The sequence below is a fragment of the Apus apus genome, chromosome 3 (genome assembly GCF_020740795.1).
Source record: "Apus apus isolate bApuApu2 chromosome 3, bApuApu2.pri.cur, whole genome shotgun sequence".
Lineage (NCBI taxonomy): Eukaryota > Metazoa > Chordata > Aves > Apodiformes > Apodidae > Apus > Apus apus.
Window position 1 is genome coordinate 107122910 of NC_067284.1, and position 21877 is coordinate 107144786.

A 21877-nucleotide genomic window follows, 5' to 3' on the forward strand; every position below is an offset into this window, starting at 1 on the left:
CAGGCTACAGGGACTCAAATATTTATATTTGTAGAACAAAAAAGTCTATGGTTTGCAATATATTGATTCTTTATACCGTGCTAGAGACAAATCAATGTTTTCTCTCTGATTCCACATTGCAGTCCATCTCATATGGTGTAACATTGCTCTGCAAAGGGCAAAAATTGTACAGATGGGGTTTGTTTCAAAGTTACAGGGAAGGTGCTACAGCCCCAAGCCATGATCCTGCAGCCAGTCTCTTGTGAAATCCCCATCCAAAGTTCAAGATGAACCCGTGGAGATCATCTGTTCTGAGTGCTGAGCTGATTATATTCTTTGCAGGTGGGTCATAAAGAGGTGGTGTCTCCAACCACACTGGTCTTATGACAGCAGCAAAATCCAGTGCCACTGGGCTGGATAGCGACTGATTGTGAGTGAGAGACATGGGGAAGCATCTCTAAAAGGTGCTGAATAGTATGGGATATTGGCTACAGCATACTTGATATTGTCTAACCTTATCAGTGGATTTCATGGCATTCTTTCCATAGCCAGTGGAGATTTCTGGGTGGGTGTGGGGATTTGTTGTTAAATGTTCCTTTGCTGTCTGAGTTCATCTCACACCTCTTGGTTTTTTATTCACTTGATGATAGTCATATCATTGCGTGTTGATCTTAAGGGTTCACGATGCAAGTATGTCCAATATTTGGCTTCACTTATCCATACTTGTGTTTGGTGAGATTGTATTCACATGCAGCTAAGAAGCTGGGAATCTCCTGAAATGTTAAACAGGAAACTGGGTATCACTGTAAAAGGACACTAAAAAAGAAGTCAGCTACTGGTTCATCTGTGTTAGCTTCAGAGGATGAGGGTCCCCAAAACTAATCTTAAATCACCTTAAGAATTGGATGCCTTCATGAAAGGCACTCTATAGCAAGTTACAGGTTACTTAGTTTCATGAAATTCCTTTCCAGTCCTGTGTTTCTTTTCTGAAGGACTTCAGCAAGGGTAAGTGGGACAGGCAGTCTCAGACCCATAAGAGAGTATATTCTGTGAGCAACCCCAAGTTAGAGATGGTGAACAGAAGTGAGCAGGTACATTTATTTGAGAGCTGGAGGAATAAACACGAAGTTTATTGTGTTTACTTTAATTCTTAAGGAGTACAGGAAGCTCAGACAATAGCTTGGATCACCAAGTCCTGAAAGCATCAATACCTGCTTGAGTGGAAGAAGGACTACTACATAGAGGAGGCAGTTGAGGGAAACAGAATGAACAATATGACCAATTTGGATGACTGAGAAAGAGAAATGAGTTGAAGGGTGGGATCACAGGAGGACAGCTGTGAAATCACTATGACTTGTCTTGAATGAGATATTTTAGATGTTTGCGTTACACTTCAGTCTGAGGTAGCTGGGTTGTTTTTGCAGTGACAACCACAGGATTGCTCATTAAACCCAGGGAGGGCAGTGTTGCTGGAGGAACCTGGATTACAATTATTCTGGATGGTGAGTTTTGAACTCTTACAAAGCATGTATCAAAGTAACAGAAAACCAGCTCCATTCTGAGATTTATGGCTGCAGTGATAAACCCTAAGTAACTGATACACAGGCTGTGGCACCCATGACATGAAACCAGCTTGAAAGTATTACTTCATAATCTATTGCAGATGGTTGTTTTTAAGTTCTTTCTAAGTGAGAGAAGTTGGATTTCTACCTTAATTTTCTAGATGTAGGCTAGACGTTTCTTCCTTGCCACTCATTTTTTTAAGAAAACTGAAAGTCTCATCTGTTCATAGGTCCTGTGATGCTGAAGCTTTAAAAACATGAATGACAAATATGAGATCGGAGTAAAAAATCACAGAAATTGTTATGTCGTGCTCAGCTGGGCCCAAAACTATCTGTATGAAGCTAGGTCTGATTTTCCATAGCGCTGAATACTGTTTCATTGGAAAGAGAGTTGGTTTCTGAGCCAGCTCTATGTTCAGTTTAGCTGCTCAGGTTCTGACCCTCAGTTATTTATAACTTTGATGAATGGTATCAGTCTTATTTGTTTGAATATTGTGTGTTCCCATAGAGATGGTGAAATGGAAGCTCATGTCTTCAGTGCAGACCTTATCCCAGCAACACTGTGTGGCAGGCAGAGGAAGCCACAGCTGGGAACACACCATTCCAGCAGAGTGGGCTTTTTTTATTTGGAGGGGGGCAGAAAGCCAGGCTTTGGGATAAGGGGAAAGTACCTTTCTAGAACCAGTAGAAAATGTGCAGATTGCTGCAAGTCAAGAAAACACAGATGTCATTTAAAGTGAGTCTGTGTGCTGGGAACCTCTTGTGAAGATTTTGAGCAAAGGGAGAGTTGTTTATAAGCCATCTTAATTTCTTAATGTATTTGATTATACTAAGAAGATTAAGCATCTTAGTTTATGTTCAGATAAAGCTTGACTTTCTGAAGATTTAAAGTCTTAGATCATTTGGGCAGTTCACTCTAAAGAACTATATAGAATTCTATAATTCTATGTGGAAGAGACAAAGTATTGTATTAGGGGCAAAAAATGTCATGCAACTGTGTGGTGGGATGAAGTTGATCTTATTGTGAAATTACATAAACATGATTTTAAAAAGCCTGATTAGAAGGTCTAAGTGTTATTCCTAAAGAGATGCTGGGTTGCACATGTAACAATGTTTATATTGTGTGACTGAATGTGAGCAATCCTGCCCTCACATAGCTCTTCTTGTTGACTTTGATCACTCAGGCTCAACAACCCACCAGTTAGAACATGTGTCTTCAGCCAGTTGGTCCCAGCTGGAGGTGTCCCTGGTGAATCCACATCTACCCAGTTTGCCGTGTGATGTCTCTCCTGTGTATTTTAACTTATCCACTATAAAGTGCAGAACAAGGTATGATCCATGACTACAGTGTGAGTGAGAACTTGCCATTTGTCTGGTAGGATCCGAATTTTCCTTAAGTGTCTGTACAGGCAGTTTGGGAGTTTAAAGAATCCTTATGGCTGCTACTATGGTGGCTTCTGAGCACCTCCTAAGCTGTATTGCATTTATCCTTGTTTCAGTTTGATGAAGCACAAGGCTAGTTAGCAAGAGAGTCAGAGGGGGAGGCTCCTTTGAGAGGCTAGACCCATATTCTCAAAGGTTTGTAGACATCTACTTCTTAGATGGAAAATTCCCAAGAAAATCTCAGAGAGGGAGTTTACCAGCTTCTGGTGTCTTTGACCTGTCCAAGATGATAGAGGTTTTGGGTAGAGTGGGAAACAAATAAGGTTTTAAGCACGAGCTGGGCTATCTAAACTCCTTGTTTTCCATCCAGTCATAACTTTAAAGAAGATTGTTTGACTGGAAGACTAAGGATGCCACAAGAGGCTGTAAGAGTGACCCTAGGGGGGCTCTTCCCATATCTGGCTGCTACAATACAGTTGGGAGTTAATTCTGTTGAATGTGGTGCTGAAAAACTGCATTGAGGGTGCAATGTTATTTGCAATCCAGCACCAAGATGCCCTGTAAATCCAGGCAGCCCTGGGATATTTTAATACTAATGAATAACAATTATTCATTAGTATTAATGAACACTAATGAGCATGCCTGTGTTTTGCATTAACATACAATTTAGATAGAGTTCTGGTGTAGCCTTATTTCTTTCTGAGCTTAACTGTAATTTCTTGCTGTGTCTCCACATTTATTTTAAATTTTAGTTTTAGAGTTTGGGTTCATATGTGTAAATTTTGGGTTCACAAATCTTATCTTGTTCTATCAAAGCCTCAGAGGATCAACTAAGAATGGAGACCCAGACTTGGTGTTCCCTAAAAAATTAACCAAATCCGTATAAAAATAATATAACACATTTTCTTCCACCTAGGTCTTCACCCCAGGAGGCTTTGTACTATGTGGAAGTGATCTTTAAAGGACATGTGATTAACAACCTGACTGAGGTGGAGAAAGAAAAATGTACTTTCAAGGTAACCACAAAACAAGGATAGAAGTGATGCTAAAGAACTCAAGGTATTGAAGGTGGTCAAAGAGAATATATTGAAATATTATCTCTCATACTGTATGTCTGATTGCATGTCAGGATGAGGAGTTAGAACGCTCCTTCTGTCCCTTAAAACTAAGTGCATTGAGGTACTCATCAGTCTGGCACTGGATAAAATAAGTGACCTAAGAGACCTTTCTGAATAAAAAAAATAAATCTGTGTGCATGTTAATCTGACTCTGCAGTTAAGCCACACAGAGAGAAGACAATATTGTATCAGAAGACCTTATGCCAGTTTCTTCTGGTGTTACCCTCCAAGTTTCAGCTAACAGCAGTGACAGGTAACCATGATTAAGAATACCTTCCATGAGCACAACTGGTTCCAGGAAAGGATTTCTCTCCAGGTCTAGGGCAGCTCTCCAACATCTAAGAAGAGCAAGACTGGGGAAGCTCAGACCTCAGCTGTGATTTCATATCTGTTGCTCAGTTATTTTGAGAGCTCACTACTCCCCCCTTCTCCGGGTCAGTATTTTCCCTTTGGCACTCAATGCCAAAGCACATTGTCTCAGGAGGCTGGTAAAGTATGATGGTATTAGACCAGTTAGTGATGATGGTGTCAGGATCTCTTGCATATCATGCTCTGGGATGAGGCCTGGTGCATTCAGAAGTCACGTCCCACCTCTGTGCTAACTTGGAGTATTGAGCAGGGAAGCCCAGTGTTTTCAGTAAATTGCACATTAAAGCTGAAGAGCCATTGGGTGGTTCAGCTAGCTTAGAGAGCTGATGAAAAATCACCAGGGGATGCTGTTAATGAGGCACATTCCAAGCTAAATAAAACACAATGTGGCTCTTTGTTTTGGGGCTGGAACCTGGGAGCTAGACGTATTAAAAATTAATTTTGCCTCTGCATTAGAAAGACAAAGCCCACTGCAGGCAGCAGACAAGTTTGAAGAGCTTTGGAAGACTTGTGTCAGCTATTGGTCCTGGCTTTCATGCTGTTTTGGCTTCTATCTCTGCCTCAGCTCCAGCCCAGAGTATGGAACGATGCTGCCTTTGTTTCTCAGATACGACCTTTGCTGGAGAGAGTTTGTGGCTACTCATTCATTTTTTACATGGCCTGGAGGAGGAGGAAAGGCAAAGACTGAGCTTTGAAAGGGAATAGGGTTCAAGGAAAGCTTGGAAAAAAACTTCCACCTGTGCAATGTTGTCTTTGATTTCATTCAGCAAATGAGATTTTCCTATTTATTGGGCTGACAGCAGCATTGATAAGTAAAACTGAGGGCAGGAGAGGGCTGAAAAATCAGGTGGAGAGGAGGAAGAAGTTTTGGGGGAATGGGGACACATAGGAACAATGCTTTTCCTGTATGGTTAATGAAATCAAGCAGCTAATGACTTGGAACAGGATTTAGCCACCTACAGGACTGGTATTTGTAGATCCTAAGAAAGCAGAGAGACAAATGGATTTTATAAAATCTGAACAACTCAGATGCCTTTATACACCACTTTAAGCCCAAGGCTGCTAAATACCTTGATGGTTCTGACCCTTCTTTTTCACACAATGATTTTCATTTCCAGAGTGCCAAATACTTCATTGGATAAAGACAACAATGTTACTCTGATTTTTCATAGCAGATATGAGGAATAAAGAATTGAAGTGGTTTTGCTAAGGTCTCCCTGTAAAATGCAAGGCTGGACCTGGATTAGTTAGCAAGGCAGGGTCTGGATATTGTCTCCACCACTGCCTGGGATCACCCAGCTGCTGCTCCTTGGTTGCTTTTTTGGCTTTGGGTGATGGCAAGTCTGCTCCCATTAGAGAGCTTGGGTATTTTTGGTGTGTCGGGAGAGTTTCCCTGCCTGGTTTTCCCTGCCATGCTGTTCCCTGGGCCAAATAACAGGTTCCAAGCTATTTTATTTACTCGTAAAGAGCCTTAGTCCAAGTGCCCACCTCTCCTTTCCACAAATCTTGTGGTCTTCCCGAGACATCTAGCTCTATCTGATTGTCTGTCCAGGTATGTTCCCACTGACACCAGACCACACTCTGTTACATCAGCTTGTTGCAAAATGATATTTGGGTAACCTAGCACTGGAAAATACCTAGTGTGCTGGAGAAAACTCCTTATCTAAAGCTGGAATTTTTAAAATGCATCCAAAGAGTTTTTATTTCCTCCAGTCCTAGGATCCAGATGCTTGATTTAGACATAACATATTTTTTAACTACTGAAGACATCTCTTTATTGGTCCTGTTTGGTTGGCCATCTTGCAGAGAGAGACAGAGACACTTACAGAAAATGTTGGTTCCACGTGAGTTAGCAACATGTGGAGGACCACGTGTGCCTCTGGCCACTCAGTTGGTGAGCAGTGCTCCTACACGTGGTGATAGATGAATAGGATTGGTGTCAGTTTAGGAAAAAAAAAATGTCTAGACTTATTTTGGTTAAAAAAGTCTCACAGATTTGAGAGTCAACTGCACAAAAGGGGCAAAAGGGCTTGTTGAAAATGCAACCAGAGCATGTGCCAGGTCAGGTATCCACATCTCTTAGATACATTCAGAGGCTGATGATGACCTTCACTTGGAAAGTGTCCCTGTGTGCTCCTAGTCTTCTGAGTAGCTTGCCTCAAAGCACAATCTCTCTGATCCTTCTTGAAATCTATATAGTACACCATAGCAGATCTCCAGTATTTCCTTGTTGTTTCCTCTGAGAGCAAGTAGTGCTTTCCTAAGATACCTCTGATGTATTTTCATAGGATTGTTTAGGTTGGAAAAGGGCTCTAAGATCCTCCAGTCCAAATATTAACCGAGCACTGCCTAGTCCACCACTAAACCATATCCCTCAGCACCACAGCTACCTGTCTGTTAGATGTCTCCAGGGATGGTGACTCTGCCACCTCCCTGGGAAGCCTGTGCCAAGGCCTGGCAACCCTTTTGGGGAAGAAATAATTCCTAATAACCAATGTAAACCTCTGCCGACACAACTTGAGGCCATTTCCTGGTCCTGTTGCTTGTTACTTGGTAGAAGAAACCTAACTCCACCTCACTCCAACTTCCTTTCAAGGAGTTGTAGAGACCATTAGGATGTACCAATACAAACATATTCTTCTTTACGCTGCTTTAGAGTACCCAACCAGCGTGCTAAATGTTAGCTGAAGTATTTCACTTCTGTGATGTAGAAACCCTTTTAAGGAGTATATTATTGGGAAGAAAAATGGTGTCACACTGCCAGATAAAATGGGGGTCTCAACTTCAGGTAAAGCTTAGAAAATGTATAGTGTACTAAATCGTGTCTTCTGGAACTGACTGAAGCCAAAGTGAATAATCTGGGCACAAAGAGGATGCAAAGATAGCAGTAACACATTCTGAATGCAGAGGAGACAAGAAGGGGACAATGACACAGGTTTCCCAGAGAAGCTGTGGCTGTCCCACCCCTGGAATTGTTCAAGGCCAGGTTGGATGGGGTTTTGAGCAAGCTGGTCTAGTGGAAGGTGTCCCTGCCCATGGCAGGGGGATTGGAACCAGGTGATCTTTGAAGGTCCCTTCCAATCTGATCCATTCTAGGATTCTATTGCACTTACTCCCTTCTCAGAGCAAGACTCCACTTTGAAGATCAAATCTGAAGTGTGAGCTACAAAATGTGGTTGCCAACTGTGTTAGGAGCAGCGTGCAATCAGATCTTGTTGGGCTGCTGTGAAAATGACTGCCATTTAACTACAATTTTCTCTCTGCAGTTCTCTGCTGTGCAGACACCTGTGGTTTACCAAATTAGTCCACCATCTGGCATCCCAGGTACGGGACCTTTCTTGAAGCTGGAGACCACTTTAATTATTACTTGATGTTTCATATTGTCTTTCTCCTTATGAGGAATCTGTCTTGCTGGGGATTAAAATGGGCACCTCCAGAACTTAATGGCCAAGCTCATGCTGAACAGGAAAATGGGTCTGTACAAGGGGAGATAGTCTGCAGTACAAGAGGAATGGTTACTGGTGAGCAGGTTATTTGGGACTTAGTTTCTGCAGCCCAACTCTGCCCGAGTAGAGAGATGTTGTTCAGCAGTCCGGTAGGTCTAATTAGTCTCAACTCTTGAGTCATCTGATCCCATTTCATATTAGTTTCAGGAAGAATTAGCTATTAAGTGATGGCATTGCAATGCCAAACAGAGAGGCTATAGACCAGACCTTAAAGTTACATGAAAAGACAGTCACTGGTTTTGGTCTGAGCAGTTAACTGGGGTATGGAAAATTTGGCTCTATTTCTTTTCTGTTTGTATTTGGAGGATTCTTTAGACAAGATTGAAATGCTTATTTCTAAAGTTAATGTTAATCAAAACATTTAGGTCTCTCAAGACTGCAGAGAACTACGTGGGTGATTAGATAATATAGGTGTTCCTTGGTTGAACTCCATGAGTAATTTTCAGTTATTTTCAGGTGCAGTTCAGCTCCATCTTCTCATGCCTTATTCTGGGGTGTCTGTATGGAGGCTTCAATGCATTAGCTGGATGTTTCAGCACCCAATGTAGTCAGTAAAGAACATGTAAAAAGATGTGTGTTTTGATAGAAGTGAATTTAGTGTTAAGTCATGTTGAGTTACAGTAGAAGCTGAGAGTAGACAACATTTGCAAAGACCAAGAATGACTTTTGTTCAGCTCAAAAAATTTGCAAATACAAATTCTCTGCTTTGAAAAGACTTTCTTCTATTTCTATTTCCTTTTATACAGGAAATCTAATAGAGATCCATGGGAAGACAATTGCTGGAAGATATGAGACCCTGGACTTCAATGTGGATTATATCGATGGGTAATTGTATTTAGGCTGCTATCTGACCCATTCCCTGTAAATTAGTGTTTCTTCTATCAGACGCCTTGACAGCAATAAATTGCAACCAGTTGGCCCAGAATTGCCATTTACTTCCTTTATGGTTTATTGCAGCTCATGAGTTGGGCTCCAACAAACTTTGTTAATCTAATTGCAACTGGTCCATTAAGCTAGTTGGTTTGTTTACTGGCAGCACAGTCAATCACAGCTCAGTGTGAATTGTACTGTAATTGCATCTGGTTGCTGTAGATTTTATTTTGGTTAGCAAATTAAAATTTAACTAATTAAAATAATGTCAGAATCTAAAAGTTAAATAAATTTTCCCTTCCATTTGCATTTTTAGACAAACTATTAGTTTGAAACAGATGCTCTGGGGAGTCAGAAGACAAAGCCGAAGCATTTTGAGACAAAAGGCTTTGTTGTTCACTGCTTTAAACCCTCTCAGGTCAATTCCTCATTCTCAACAAAAGTTTGATTTTTATTTTCTGCTGCTTCTATGGTTACACGCAACAGAGCAAAGCAGGTAAATAAATAAATAAAAAAAAACCCCTTCAAGCCATCAGCACTTTGAACACAGTGAATCTGAAATGAACGTGGATGCTGACCTGCCATCAGTCATATCTATTTCTGTGTGCATGGAAGTGTTTTCAGATACTGCTGACTTATGATTTCCTTACACTAGTGTCAATGGCAGTAAGAACTAATGCCAAGTAGGTGTTTTAAAGACAAACTATTAATCTATAGTTGCTGTGCTGCTATTTTAAAGACTATTTCAGGAGCCAGGGAAGGTGCATATTCTCAGTAGTTAGAAATTTTAATTGTAGCAGCAGATATTTGACCACTAGATGCTTTTTAACTACTTCTCAGGCCAAATGGAAATGTCCCTTTCTAAGTAATTAATTTCCCTGCTAGCATGAATGAAAATCCAGTGCAGATTCCTGCCATACCACAGGCACCCTTTTATCAGCCCTACATTTTTGCTCTCTGAATGCGCTTTAACTTCCTTTGTTTGATATTAATAATTGTTTTACCTGCTTCTAGTGGAACTGTGAAGCCTTTGATCAGTGGGAAGAAAGGCTGGTCTGTCTGACTGCAGGTCGGATGTGCCTGCATGCTCCATTGCTAGATTACTCATTTACAGCTTGTCCATTGCCAAAAAGGAAATGGCCTCAAAATCTTAACATACCAGACAGGTTCACACTGTAGCTTCACATGAATAATTTGCCCATTTTTGGTGTGTTAGTACCAGGTGAGGACTTGGACTTGACCAGAGCACCCTGTCACTCAGTTACACTGATTCAGGATTTGGAGAAAAAAACAAACCTGTTTTTATACTTCATTACTTCCAAATGTGTTTTTCTGCCCTTTCTATGCTTTTCATGGGGTGCAATGGTTCAGTGATGCTGAACTAAACATTTTGCAGACCTGATTTTTTTTCTATTCATCCTTAAAAGGAAAGGTATCTCAGTATCAGCAAGCTGTATTAATAAAAGCAAACTCTTAATAAAACCTCATGAAACTACACTCTGAAGCATGGGTCATAGCAAAGTCTTTGCACTACAGCTTTTAGTTGCATATTTTCCTTAGTTCCCTGTTAATTCTCAAAGAATCATTGCCAGCCTTTGCTTATTATGCTAATTATTGTGAATTTATTACTCCCACTTCATGCCTCTTCTCCAGCAGAAGTTGTCCCTTGCCATATTGGTTTGCTAAGGTGGGGACAATTTGCTATTAGGAGCCTGGATGATTTCTAGCAGAGGGTGTTTGTAGTGTTTTTCCTCAATGAAAGGAGTGACTGAGTTGCATCTTGAAGCAGTATGGCTGTATGAGCATGATGCAATGCTTATGTTGCCTGCTGCTTCTGGAAGGGAAGGGTGGACATAGTCTTTCTGGGGCTCTGACTACCAACTGTCCCCTACAAGGGGGAGGTATTCAGAGCTAGCGTGGGTGTCTTGAAGGTGGTCCTGCCACAATCTTTACAGAGGTGCAGTTCCCACAGTATTTGGGGAATATACTCAGTAGGTGAAGAGGTAAGAAATGAGGGATTGGTCAGTTTCTTCATAGGTAAATAAATGCTAGATACAAGTGAGGGGTTATTCTTGACCTGTTTGAAGATATTTGCTGTTGATTTTAACAGGGTCAGGATTTTACTTGTAAAACTTTCTTGCAACGTGTCTCATCTCCCCTGTTTATTTTTTTTTTTGCCTAGACCAGCTATCCTTGTGGCAGAAGATGGATGGACCAGTCTCTGCTCTTTTGCTGACAGGCGAGGTGGAAGCAGGTCAGTTCTTAACTTACCTTTGGTTTCTGTTGGTGCAAGGGCTCAGCACAGCTTGTGCACACAAGCAAATTTTCTTGGCTTTTAAAGTTTTTCTGCTTTGGTTTATGATGGAGAGAGACCATGGGGGGTTGACCATGTGGTTTATGAGAGGTGTGGGTGATGGTCACTCTCTCTGTGGTCCCAGTCCTAATCAGGCAGGGCCAGGGGCTGTTCTTTGGCCTGTAGATGATACGTTGTGCCCTGACCACATCTGTTCTGTTCAACTCTTTAGACTCCAAAGCAAGGTAGCCATTTCCAAGCTGCCTATTGACCCTGGTAAATGCATTGCACTGATTTGAAAGGGGGATTAACTGATCTGAACTCTAAAAATTTGATAGCATAGGCTCTGGTGCCTGGGCCCTGGCACTGTTCATTTTTTAATATTCATGTATCCTTGTCTTCTATAAATGTCAAGAGACCCTTTAGACTGCAGGCTGTCGTGCCCTGCTGAATTACAGAAAAAAACCCCATAGATTCTGTAACAGTGTTTCTTTTATTAATTATGCACTTCTCACAGTGCCTGTGAGCACTGTGAAAGGGAGGCTGCTTTTACAGGGAGCAAGGGGAAAATCCTGCTCCCACAGAAGTCAGTGCTAGTTGCTTTGTTCCATGTCTACAGAAGGTTGATGTAATGTCAGCGTATCTGGTTTAGTTGCTACCTGCTCTTACTACAGATTAGGGACATGAGAGGTGCAAGTAGAAGGGAAAAATATTTGTTGTCCTGTTGACCCCTATGCCGTGCCCAGATTTGTCTCCTCTCAGCTCTTATTTCTAATAGGGGTTCTTAAGGTTACCAAGAGGATCAGCTTCTGGTTGTAAGGGTAAAGGAGCCAATCTGGAGCAATGAATGTTGCTGGGAGGCTTCCTCCTAAGCTGCTGAGCTCCTGGTGGTTGGTGGGGAGATGGATGGTTCTTCTCCCATCTCACCTGTTTATCTCCTTTAATTCCAAAAGGAACGTGACTAGCTCAGATGTGTAAGTCCACATCTTCAGTTAGAAGATTCTCATTGCATTTTGCTCTTTTTGCTCACAAGGCTTAGCCAAGTCCTTTGTCTCTTCACAGCTACCCTATTTGGGCAGAGGATGGACGAGGGATCCTGCAGTGCCGGGTGGAAGGGAACCACATAGGTTGGTAAAAAGGGGGAAAAACATGGGTTTCTGTTATTGCTGCAACTCCAGAAGGCAGAAGGAGAGTATCCATCACAAGTTCTTGCTCTGTCTCTGGTTAGGAATTTGGCTCAGGGTTGAGGCAAGAAAACCTGCTTCATGCCAAGGCTTACTCATTTAACACAGCCACAGCTGTGACTCTCATCTGCTGCACAGCCTTGGAGAAAATGAAGTACACTGCTGGAGTGAAACCATGGAAGATGATGTGAACATTGCTGACAGCAACACTGTGATCTGGGGGCTTTGCTCAGTTTACCTGTTTATTTTTTTACTTTATTCTTTCTTGCATGTATTGGTTCTTACCTTTACTGCTCTGTTATCAGAGAGGAATAAATTAGGTGCCCACTTTTATTCACAGTCTTTTTGGTAGCATGTTGGATACCTTTAATTTTTTCTTCCAGCTCTCTGAAGAATCTTCTGATTTCTTTCTGGGACTTTGAGCAGGAAGCTTTCTGCTTGGGAGGATGATCTGAGTTAAAGATAAACATTAGAAATTAATATCTAGCTGTTATGTAGTCACCGATCGCACAATTCAATAGCCTAAAATTTGGAGATGCCTTGTGTTATCTGGGATCCCTCCAGAGGGATGTCAGGTATAATGGAGGTCTTGAAGAAGGTCTGCACCTTCCTAGCATGCCAAATGAGGTCAGATAGGATCCACAGGGTCTAAGATGACACAAAGCACATTTACTTAGGTGACTAAATCCTGCCTCTGAGATTCAGCTTGCAGGTTCAGATTCATAACTGTGTTTATCTACATTATAGTGTCTACTATGACCTAAGGCTCTAAGCTCCCTACGCTGATATTCAGCTCAGTTGTCGCACGCACACACTGCCAAAAATCAACACAGTTACACTGGTCTAAGGAAAGTGTAAGGAAGAGGAGAATCAGGCCCAGGACAAACAGACAATGTATGTTAGGATGCACTCTTTGTGGAGCCCTCCACACTTTTGCCATAAAGCATATTACTTTTTTTTTCCTCCAGGATCCCACAATGTTAGCTTCTTGGTGTTTAACAAAGGAAAGTGAGTAAAATAATATTTTTCTCTCTTTTTCTGTATTTTTTTCATGGGGACACACAGGTGCATTTGAATCCAGGATGAACGTATGCCATTGTTACTGAATCTTACATTTCATTGCTTAGAAATGAGATTTGGCTATCTTGAGAAGATGTTCATCACACAGATGGGTAATGAAGAGGGAGCGATAAGGTTCATACCCTAAAACATCTCACCTTTGGGGTTTTAAAGTTTTAGCTTCAGTGCCCATAGCATAAGTAATCTGTTAAGCCCAGCTGAATAAAATTCTTCCACCTGGATTTAACTCTTCATTTAAATGTGAAAGAATTTAACCATAAATGGAAGTGAAAATGCATTTGACTGCCAAAACCACGCTTAACAATGTGGCAGTACTTCTAATAAAGGGTTTCAGCCATGTAATGGATCCTCTTGAATCAATGCCTCAGTTAGCTGGTGAAAGGTGTTGTTTAGTCCTTATAGAAATGTTTCATTATTTCTCTGGAGAGTGTGTGTTCAGCTCTGCCAAAAGGTCTGCCTCAAATAGCCAAGGGTCTCTCAGGTATTTTCTCTCTTTTGCAGGTCAGCAGTACACAAAGGTGCTTGGCTCATCAGTGCCAAACTGGAGCTTTTCTTGTATCAAACACATTCAGGTATTACACCGACTCACCTCTCTGCCCGCACTGTCTTTTTGGCAGTTCCAACATTGTCTAAGAAAAGATCTCTCACCATTGCTCTTCCTGTGGATGTAATCCTGTTGTGTTCTCACTTTGGGTGTGTCACTCTCCTGATATGATCTTACTACAGAAAAACACTGCAAATAAACAATTTCAGGAAGATCAGATTTATGTGCTAGGGCTGGGTGTGCTGCTCTATCCTGCATCCCCAGTGAGCAGGTGTTCCTCTCAGACCAGGGATATGTTTGAAGTCAGTTTTGGACCACCTAACTTGAGAAGACCAGAGAATGGCAATATGGAAGGATTTGGGACGATGTTGCTCTATCGTTGTTCTTTTTCCTGTCAGATCAGTTGTAGACTTGACGTGTTGCATCTAAAGAAACCTTTCCTCCTTAAATCACACTGTTTTTGGTAAGGCTGAGATCGTAGAAATGCAGAGTTTAAGATTAGGTAGGTCCCACACCAGCTACAAGGAAGAGATGGTACTCAAGAATTAAGTTCCAGATAAATTGTGAACGGTAGGTTATTGCACCATTTTTTTTTTTTTTTTAAATTAAGTTACATGAACAAGAATAACCTCCATGTGACATTTCCAACTACAATGTAGACAGCAGGAAATGAAATAAGTTGCTAAAGATTATGGTCATGGACAAATAGTGTCCAGGACTCAACAAGGTCAAAGCAGAAGCAGGGAATCAGGGATGGCAGAGCGCTGGGCAGCCTTTGTACTCAATCAAAGGCTGCATAAAGCTGAAACACCACTTGGTTCATCTGTGTAGGTCTCCAGCAAGGTCCTATTAAGTTTTTGCCATTAAGCTGGCAGAAATTAATGTAATGAATGCATTAGTTTCTTATGTGCTGTGCATGAGAAGCTTGGCTCAAGACATAACAAAAGCATTATTATTATTATTTTGTATGCTGTTTAATAGCATTAGGCTTGTTTCACCTGTAAATTCCAATCACTTTGTAAACAAGGCTGTTTTTATGTCATATTTTATTTAACAATCGAGGCACAGTAAAATGAAATAACCCTGAGTTGACTACTGGCAGAGCACCAGCAGAAACAAGATCTGCCACATTTATCCAGTAAACAGGACTGTACTTGGCAGTGACCAGTATTATAAAACTGAGGCTTAAATATCAGAAAAGTTAAAAAATGCAGATGTGGACAAACATAATTTTTTTTAATTAGATTTTTTTTCAGAACTACACAAGTACAATTTAGTGGTTAAACTAGGACATCAGAGTGCAAAGTGGGTGTCATCAAAGAGAAAAATAGGATTCCAGTGTGGAAAAGCATGACTATAACACATAAAACCCTGGAAGATTCTCATGGTCCTAATGTGGACACTGAGATGTTCAGATCCCTTCATTTGCCCCTGAAGCCTAAAGGACAATTGGAAAATGTGGCAACATCTAAAACTGTGGGCTAAATTGAGAAGCAGGTCAGACAAGGTCAGAAGGATTAAAACAGTTTCAATTCCACCTTTTTTTGCAAGGCTCCTCAGTAGCACAGAAGATACCAGTGTGCAATCTGAGCCTGACATATGCAGCCACTGCTAAGTAACAGTACTAGCATTACAGTATTTCTCCTGTCACACAGCCAAGTTATCCATGTTGTTCATTCCTGGTATAATCCCAGCAGCTGCCAAAAACCCTGTGAAGGATCAGGGAGATGCCTGTGTCATTCACAGGAGCCTGCTCTGGCTGGAAACAGTGCAAGTGCACTGCAGGCTCTGACGGAAATAGGTTTGGGATTAAGCTTTCCAACACTCATTTCCACCTTTTTCCTTCCTCTGTAGAAATAACCTCAGTGTTTCCAGAGGGTGGGAGTCTTGGAGGAGGCACCGATCTCACTGTCATGGGGGATTTCTTTGAGGAACCAGTGCAGGTCACTGTTGCAGGTAAGAGGAGAGATGTATCAAGTGATTTATTTATTATTTTTTTTAAAGGGTGGTTTTTTTTGTTGCTTTTTGTCCCCCTTCAGTGTGGTCATGGCCCTGCCCACAACACCCAACTGCTGTTGATGGACACCAGTGTGGCAGTTGTAGCACTCACCATCAGGGTGGTCAAATTATCCTGGCTGTGGGCATGAACAGTTTTGTTTCCTTAATAGTACAAACCCAGACTTTTAAGTAAAGTGCTGACCCCTTTCTGAAGCAAGATGGGTTCATGCTGCAGCTCAGCTGTGTTTGAAGTCTCATACAGGATATTTGCCTCCTTTTCCTGCTTCCAGGTGTCCCCTGTAAAGTCAAGCACGTCTCTCCCCAGCAAATCAGATGCACCACTGAGCCTGTTGGCAAGGGAAGGAGGTTTGGTGCCCCCCAGCCAGGTATAGTGCTCCAATAACTGAGGGTCCAAACAGGCAAATACACATGGAAATGGAGGGCAGAAATCATTTGGTGATGAATGCAATGGAGTAACAGGGCTTTCCAAAATGTTATCTGCTTCAACATCAAACCAATTTCTTCTAGGTTTGACAGAGAGGAGGTCATAATTAGCTCAGGGGCTGGAGCACCTGTGCTAATGAGGAAAGGCTGAGAGAGTTGAGGTTGTTCAGCCTGGAGAGAAGAAGGTTCCAGGGAGACCTTAGAGCACCTTCCAGTACCTGAAGGGGCCTGTAAGAAAGATGGGGACAAACTTTTTAGCAGGACTTGTAGCAATAAGACAAGGAATAAGGGTTTGAAACTAAAAGAGGGGAGATTTGGACTAGATATAATGAAGAAGATTTTCATGTGTGGTGAAATACTGGCATGGGTTCCCCAGAGAGGTGGTAGATGCCTGATCCCTGGAAACATTCCAGGTCAGGTTGAATGGGACTCTGAGCAACCTTGCTGACTGCAGGGAGCTTGGACTGGATGACCTTTAAAGGTCACTTCCAACCCAGACCGTTCTGTGATTCTACAGCAAGGAAAAGCAAGGTGGAGAGCTCAGCCCATCACTTGCATATGGACAGTGGTGTGAGGAAGGTCAGTCTGGTGTGTAGTGCTGTGGCAAATGAGGGGGGGGGAAAGTATGGATGGTATTTAGGGGAAGTGTAGCTGAGCTCGAGCTACTGCAGAGGCTTCTGGGAACCCTGCTTGAGTGGAGCACTGCAGTAGGGAATTATTGTGCATAAAATGAGGCTTAGCTCATTTTGACTGTGGGACATCTCGGTACCTTTTCCTACAAAGGTAAACGTGAACTTGGTTGGATGATCTGCTTTTTGCATAGTTATTTTTTCTTTCTGGTGGAGGATTTCAAGGTAGAACAAACTCCCTAATGGGAGATCTGTGTTCTGCCTTGGGCTGCAAAAAAGACCCACAGACAGAGCCAATTTATTATTAAAATTTTCTGTTCTAGCCTGCCTTCTTACACCACCAATGATAGCAGGTGCTTCGAGATTTCTGTTGGCTGCTACTGAGAATGCACATTTTAACTTTCTAGGAAACAGAGGGCTTCTCTTTGAAGTCTGGGATGATGCCTCTGATCTGACAGAAGCAGGTCCTGGATATAGATGGCAGTTTGTACCTAATGCCAGTTCTGCAGTAAGACTTCTGTCTGGGGCAAAGAAGTCCTTCAGGTACTCCATGATCTTAAGAAGAGATGAAGCCATGGCAATCACCTTTAGCAGTATAAGATGTAGCAAGAACACCTGACAGCTCTTTATAGCAAAGCCTTACAGTATAGCTCCTATAAATCAAAGCAAACCCTTTGCTCCAAGGTCCTTTTGAAGCTCAAAACATGCACTGAGCAGTTTTGTTTTGTTTTTTTTCCTCCTTTTGCTTTTCCTCAGTATTTCCACTCTACTTGGCCTAGATGTGCTAAAATACCACAAAAGAAATTGCTACAGAGGTAGAAGGAACCTCCAGTTAGAGGCTGTCCTGGACTGGACCTCCAGCCAGATGTGGAGGACGAGATCCTCAGCTGGTGTTGGCAGCTGCAGTGCAGATGGAGTTGTTGGAAATAAACTGATTTGCCTCAAGCTGTGACAGTATTTAAACAGTGTTGGTGCCCATTGCCTGTTCAGATACACCCTTGAAAGCTCTGCAACATGCATGATTGTTTTCATTTTTCTCTTGTGTGGGATTTTTGAGCTTTTTGCTGCCCATTCAGGGTTAAGACTTTGCTTGAGAATAAATGCACAAAAAAAGTGACCAACAAAAAAACCATACTTATTTTCAAGGACTTTTTGATGTTTTTGTTGTTGGTTTTGGTTTGATTATTTTTGTTTCGTTTTTGCTTGTTTGTTTTTTTTTTTTCCTTTTTGAAAACTTATGTAAAGCATAAATTACATTGAGTGTGAAAATGAGTCATTTTGAGGTTCCTTCAGTTTTTAAGTCTCTGAGTTTGTTTCATTGTAACCTGGTCTCACTGTCTTTCCTTGTGTACATGGGAAGGTGGAGTGTGGGGCTGGGTGTTTTTTGTTTGTTTGTTTGTGGGTTTTTGCGTTAACTCTTTTGTATATTATGAATGTTCTGCTTTTCCTAAGCTCCAGGCTGAGTGGATTTTTTGTGGCTCCTCAGACCAACAATTACACCTTCTGGATTCAGGCAGATGGTCAAGCATCTCTCTACTTAAGTTTGTCCCAAGATCCAGAACATAAGGTATGACTCTTAGCAGAGAAAAAAATGAGATCAGGATATGGTTTTAATTAAGATCATAACAGGTGGGATTTTCCCCAGTTTGAACTGGCTTATTGGACCTTATGAATCTGTTGCAGAGTAAAATCTGTATGATTATACTTGATGCTTAACATTTGGTCCTATTGGCTGCTCAGTGCATGAAAAACTCTTGCAACAGGAGTATTTCATTGTCTTTTTCCAGAAGACCTTTTATGTTCAGCACATGACCATCACTAATGATATGTGGAAGGGGACCTGTAAACTTGCTGTCTGACTTACTCAGTTTACCTCCTTTTTTGCCTGTGGAAATTTTGCCCTCTCAAATCATTGGTCATTCCCTTTGTAAAGCTGAGAGGATGCTGCAAGTGAAGGTGATCTGTTTCTCTGGGCTATTCTTAAGCCTCATAACTGATCAGGGCTAGAAGAAATAGAAAGGACTTCTTATCTATAAAATAATAAGTAATGTTACTGGTCTTACTAATGATAACATACTCAGAAGGTTGTAGAACCTTGTGCGTTCTTTCTTTTGTACTTTGAGGACATGAGGAGTAGAACTTAAGTAATCCATGAAAAGCTGCCTGGAGAACTGTTATTAGGGTTAGGATCAGCCATAAGAATTATCTGCTTTATGGTGTTGAACACTAAACCAAAGCTCTTTAAGATTGTGCCTTTTCCCCGTACTATAGGAAGGAATGTGTCAACCCTTGGCTATAAACACAAGTCTGTTTTTTTTGAGCTGTGGTATTGGAGAAAGCGTCTTTTGAGGCTGGAGAAATGTCTCTGTAACAGATTTATCTGGTTGGTTTGGACACAGGTGAGAATAGCTTCTCTCCCTGCTGGCAATTCAGAATGGTCTGAGAACTGGGTGAAGAGCTGGAGTGAGAATTGGCAGCCAAAATCCCAGAAATTTCAGTTAACTGCTGGTTCAAGGTACTACCTGGAAGCTCTGCATCATGGAATGACACCCAGCAATGGGATAAGAGTTGGAGTCCAGATACATAACACATGGCTGAACCCCCACGTGGTGAATAACTACTACACAGAGAGGCACGAAATCCGGGCTCAGGCCTTGCATCTTCCAGAAATGCAGGTTGGTGCTGTGTGCTGGACTCCGGGAGCTGGACTAGCCCTGATTCAGATGACACAGTTGACAGCAAATCCTAATTGTAAAGGTCTTGTCAGTGTTAGACGGGAAAGTGTGTTTCCTCATTGTTTTTAACCTGCTGAGATAGTTGATTAGAATAGCATCCTGAACTGAAGGTGTTTGTGGTTTTTACATAAATTGGTGGGCATATGTAAACACTATGATTGCATTATAATCCGCTCGTGTGTTACTCCCCTAGGGTTTTATCTCACCTCATTAGGTAATGCTAATTAAAACAGGTTTGGGATAGTTTTTCTTTCCCCTCCTTCATGACACCACACTGTGTGTTACCTGGTCAACACCTCTACTTCACTGCAGATGACAGAAACTTTCAGCTTGATGAAGTGCTCAGCAAGGAGGGAAATTTTTCCAGGTGGTTCAACCCTACAACTCAAGAGTTTTAGGGATCATTTGTGGCTGTTGGCATATCTGCACAGGTCATGGTCACCTGGAGAAGAGAAGGCTCTGGGGAGATCTAAGAGCACCAGCACTTTCCAGTAACTGAAAGGGCTACAGCAAAGCTAGAGAGGAAGTTTTGACAAGGGCATGGAATGGTAGAAACAAGGGGTGGTGGCTTTAAACTAGAAGAGGTTAGATTTAGGTTAGACATTAGGAAGAAATTCTTTAGTGTGAGGGTGGTGAGACACTGGAACATGTGGCCCAGGGAAGTTGTGGCTGCCTCCTCCCTGGAGGTGTTCAAGTCCAGTTTGGATGGGGCAATCTGGTCTACAGGGAAGTGTTCCTACCCATGGCAGGGGGGTTGGAACAAGATCTTTGAAAGTCCCTTCCAAACCAAACCATTCCATGATTCTTAGTAGCCCTTGTGCTTCTTTTCATCTAAAAACAGGAGCGCAAGGCTTGTGTCGGGAGAGACGTGGAGAACAAAAGCAGTTAAAGAGTAGCTGAAAGGACTCTTGATTTACAGAAGCTTGAAAAGCAAAATGCTGGCTGTAAAATCCTCCTCAGCAGAAGATACAGGTTTGAAGTCCGTGTATGTCATGCACTTTGTCTCTGTTTTTAATTATTTGCTTCTTTTTCCTCACCAGATGTTGACTGTGTCTGGCACAGGGTATTTCAGTATCTCCTGGAATAACTCATGGTGCAGAATGATCCCAGCAAATGCTACAGCTCACCAGGTAGGTGTCATTAAACTCAGACACCCTGTCCTCTGTCGGAGTACAATTGATGGGGCTGTGGTACTTGACAGCAGTCAAGCATTTGGCCCAGAAGCTGAGATAAATTTTACATTATGTAGAGGTGATTTTTGTTACTGGGAGTGTCTCTCAGTGGGATTTTTTTGGGTTCTGGTTCCCATACCACAGCATCTAGTCTTGGCCCCTCTCATGTCTTCAGTGAGGTATGTGGTGTGATCTGAACCAGACCCTTGGACTTCTCTTCTAAGACCTGATGTGTAGTGTATGGCTTTTGTTTTAGACAGCAGCTCCAATCTGGTTTATTGAAAAATCCCAGAGTGTCTTGATGTGGTAGTTGGTTATTGTTAAAAGAACCCTGGGTGATAGCTCCATGATAGCAATTAGACATCTAGCCAGCACTGCTGGTAGAGCCTGGAGGGGAGTGTAAATGCTCAGGCTGTGATGTAGCTCATATAAGAAATCTGCACCTTTCTGAGGAGGCTACTAGGCACCAAAGAATGTCTCACACCTCTGAATGAGCCATTCACACCCTGGTATGTTGAGCTGAATTTTATTCTCTACCTTTTGGTTACCTGCTTCTTCAGAGCTGCTTGCCAGGGATGCCCAGCTGATGAAAAATGTAGCAATGATGTGAGTGTCAAAACTCACAGCTGAAATGATCCAGGCACTGTTGTGCTGTGACTGCTTTTCATTTTCTTAATTCTTTTAAAGGTGCAAACAGCGATAGAAGAACTTCTTTCCATAGGATGTGAAACTGAGTCAACTTCTGCTAAAATCCTTTTTCGTGATGGCTTTGAGAAAGAAGGTAGTGATCTTCTGTGAAAAATAAACAGTATTTACTGTGAGAGTTGATTTCCTTTTACAAAATGCACATTGAACTTCTAATGATGGTAAAGTTACACTTTTAATGGGCTTAAGTACATATGTTTGTTTCTCAACTACTCGTTATTTGTATGTATTATGATGGGGTTTTGGGAACGAATATTAAAAACAACAGGATTAATCCCTTGTATGACTCAGTCATATTGCAACACA

General features: G+C 41.8%; 1 protein-coding gene across 1 annotated transcript in view; it reads left to right on the forward strand.

Annotated features, from left to right (window-relative positions):
- Positions 1 to 266: 266 nt before the first annotated feature.
- The window catches only part of PKHD1 (PKHD1 ciliary IPT domain containing fibrocystin/polyductin), a 250597-nt gene continuing 228986 nt past the window's right edge, over positions 267 to 21877 (forward strand). Inside the window, exons 1-17 of the mRNA XM_051615066.1 lie at positions 267 to 321; positions 1404 to 1481; positions 2726 to 2870; positions 3841 to 3940; positions 7678 to 7735; positions 8664 to 8742; positions 10970 to 11041; positions 12143 to 12207; positions 13233 to 13272; positions 13846 to 13916; positions 15743 to 15844; positions 16177 to 16272; positions 17367 to 17502; positions 18412 to 18526; positions 19359 to 19634; positions 20735 to 20824; positions 21554 to 21647. Coding sequence (XP_051471026.1) covers positions 267 to 321; positions 1404 to 1481; positions 2726 to 2870; positions 3841 to 3940; positions 7678 to 7735; positions 8664 to 8742; positions 10970 to 11041; positions 12143 to 12207; positions 13233 to 13272; positions 13846 to 13916; positions 15743 to 15844; positions 16177 to 16272; positions 17367 to 17502; positions 18412 to 18526; positions 19359 to 19634; positions 20735 to 20824; positions 21554 to 21647 — 1672 coding nt within the window. The remainder of the gene's footprint in view (positions 322 to 1403; positions 1482 to 2725; positions 2871 to 3840; positions 3941 to 7677; positions 7736 to 8663; positions 8743 to 10969; positions 11042 to 12142; positions 12208 to 13232; positions 13273 to 13845; positions 13917 to 15742; positions 15845 to 16176; positions 16273 to 17366; positions 17503 to 18411; positions 18527 to 19358; positions 19635 to 20734; positions 20825 to 21553; positions 21648 to 21877) is intronic.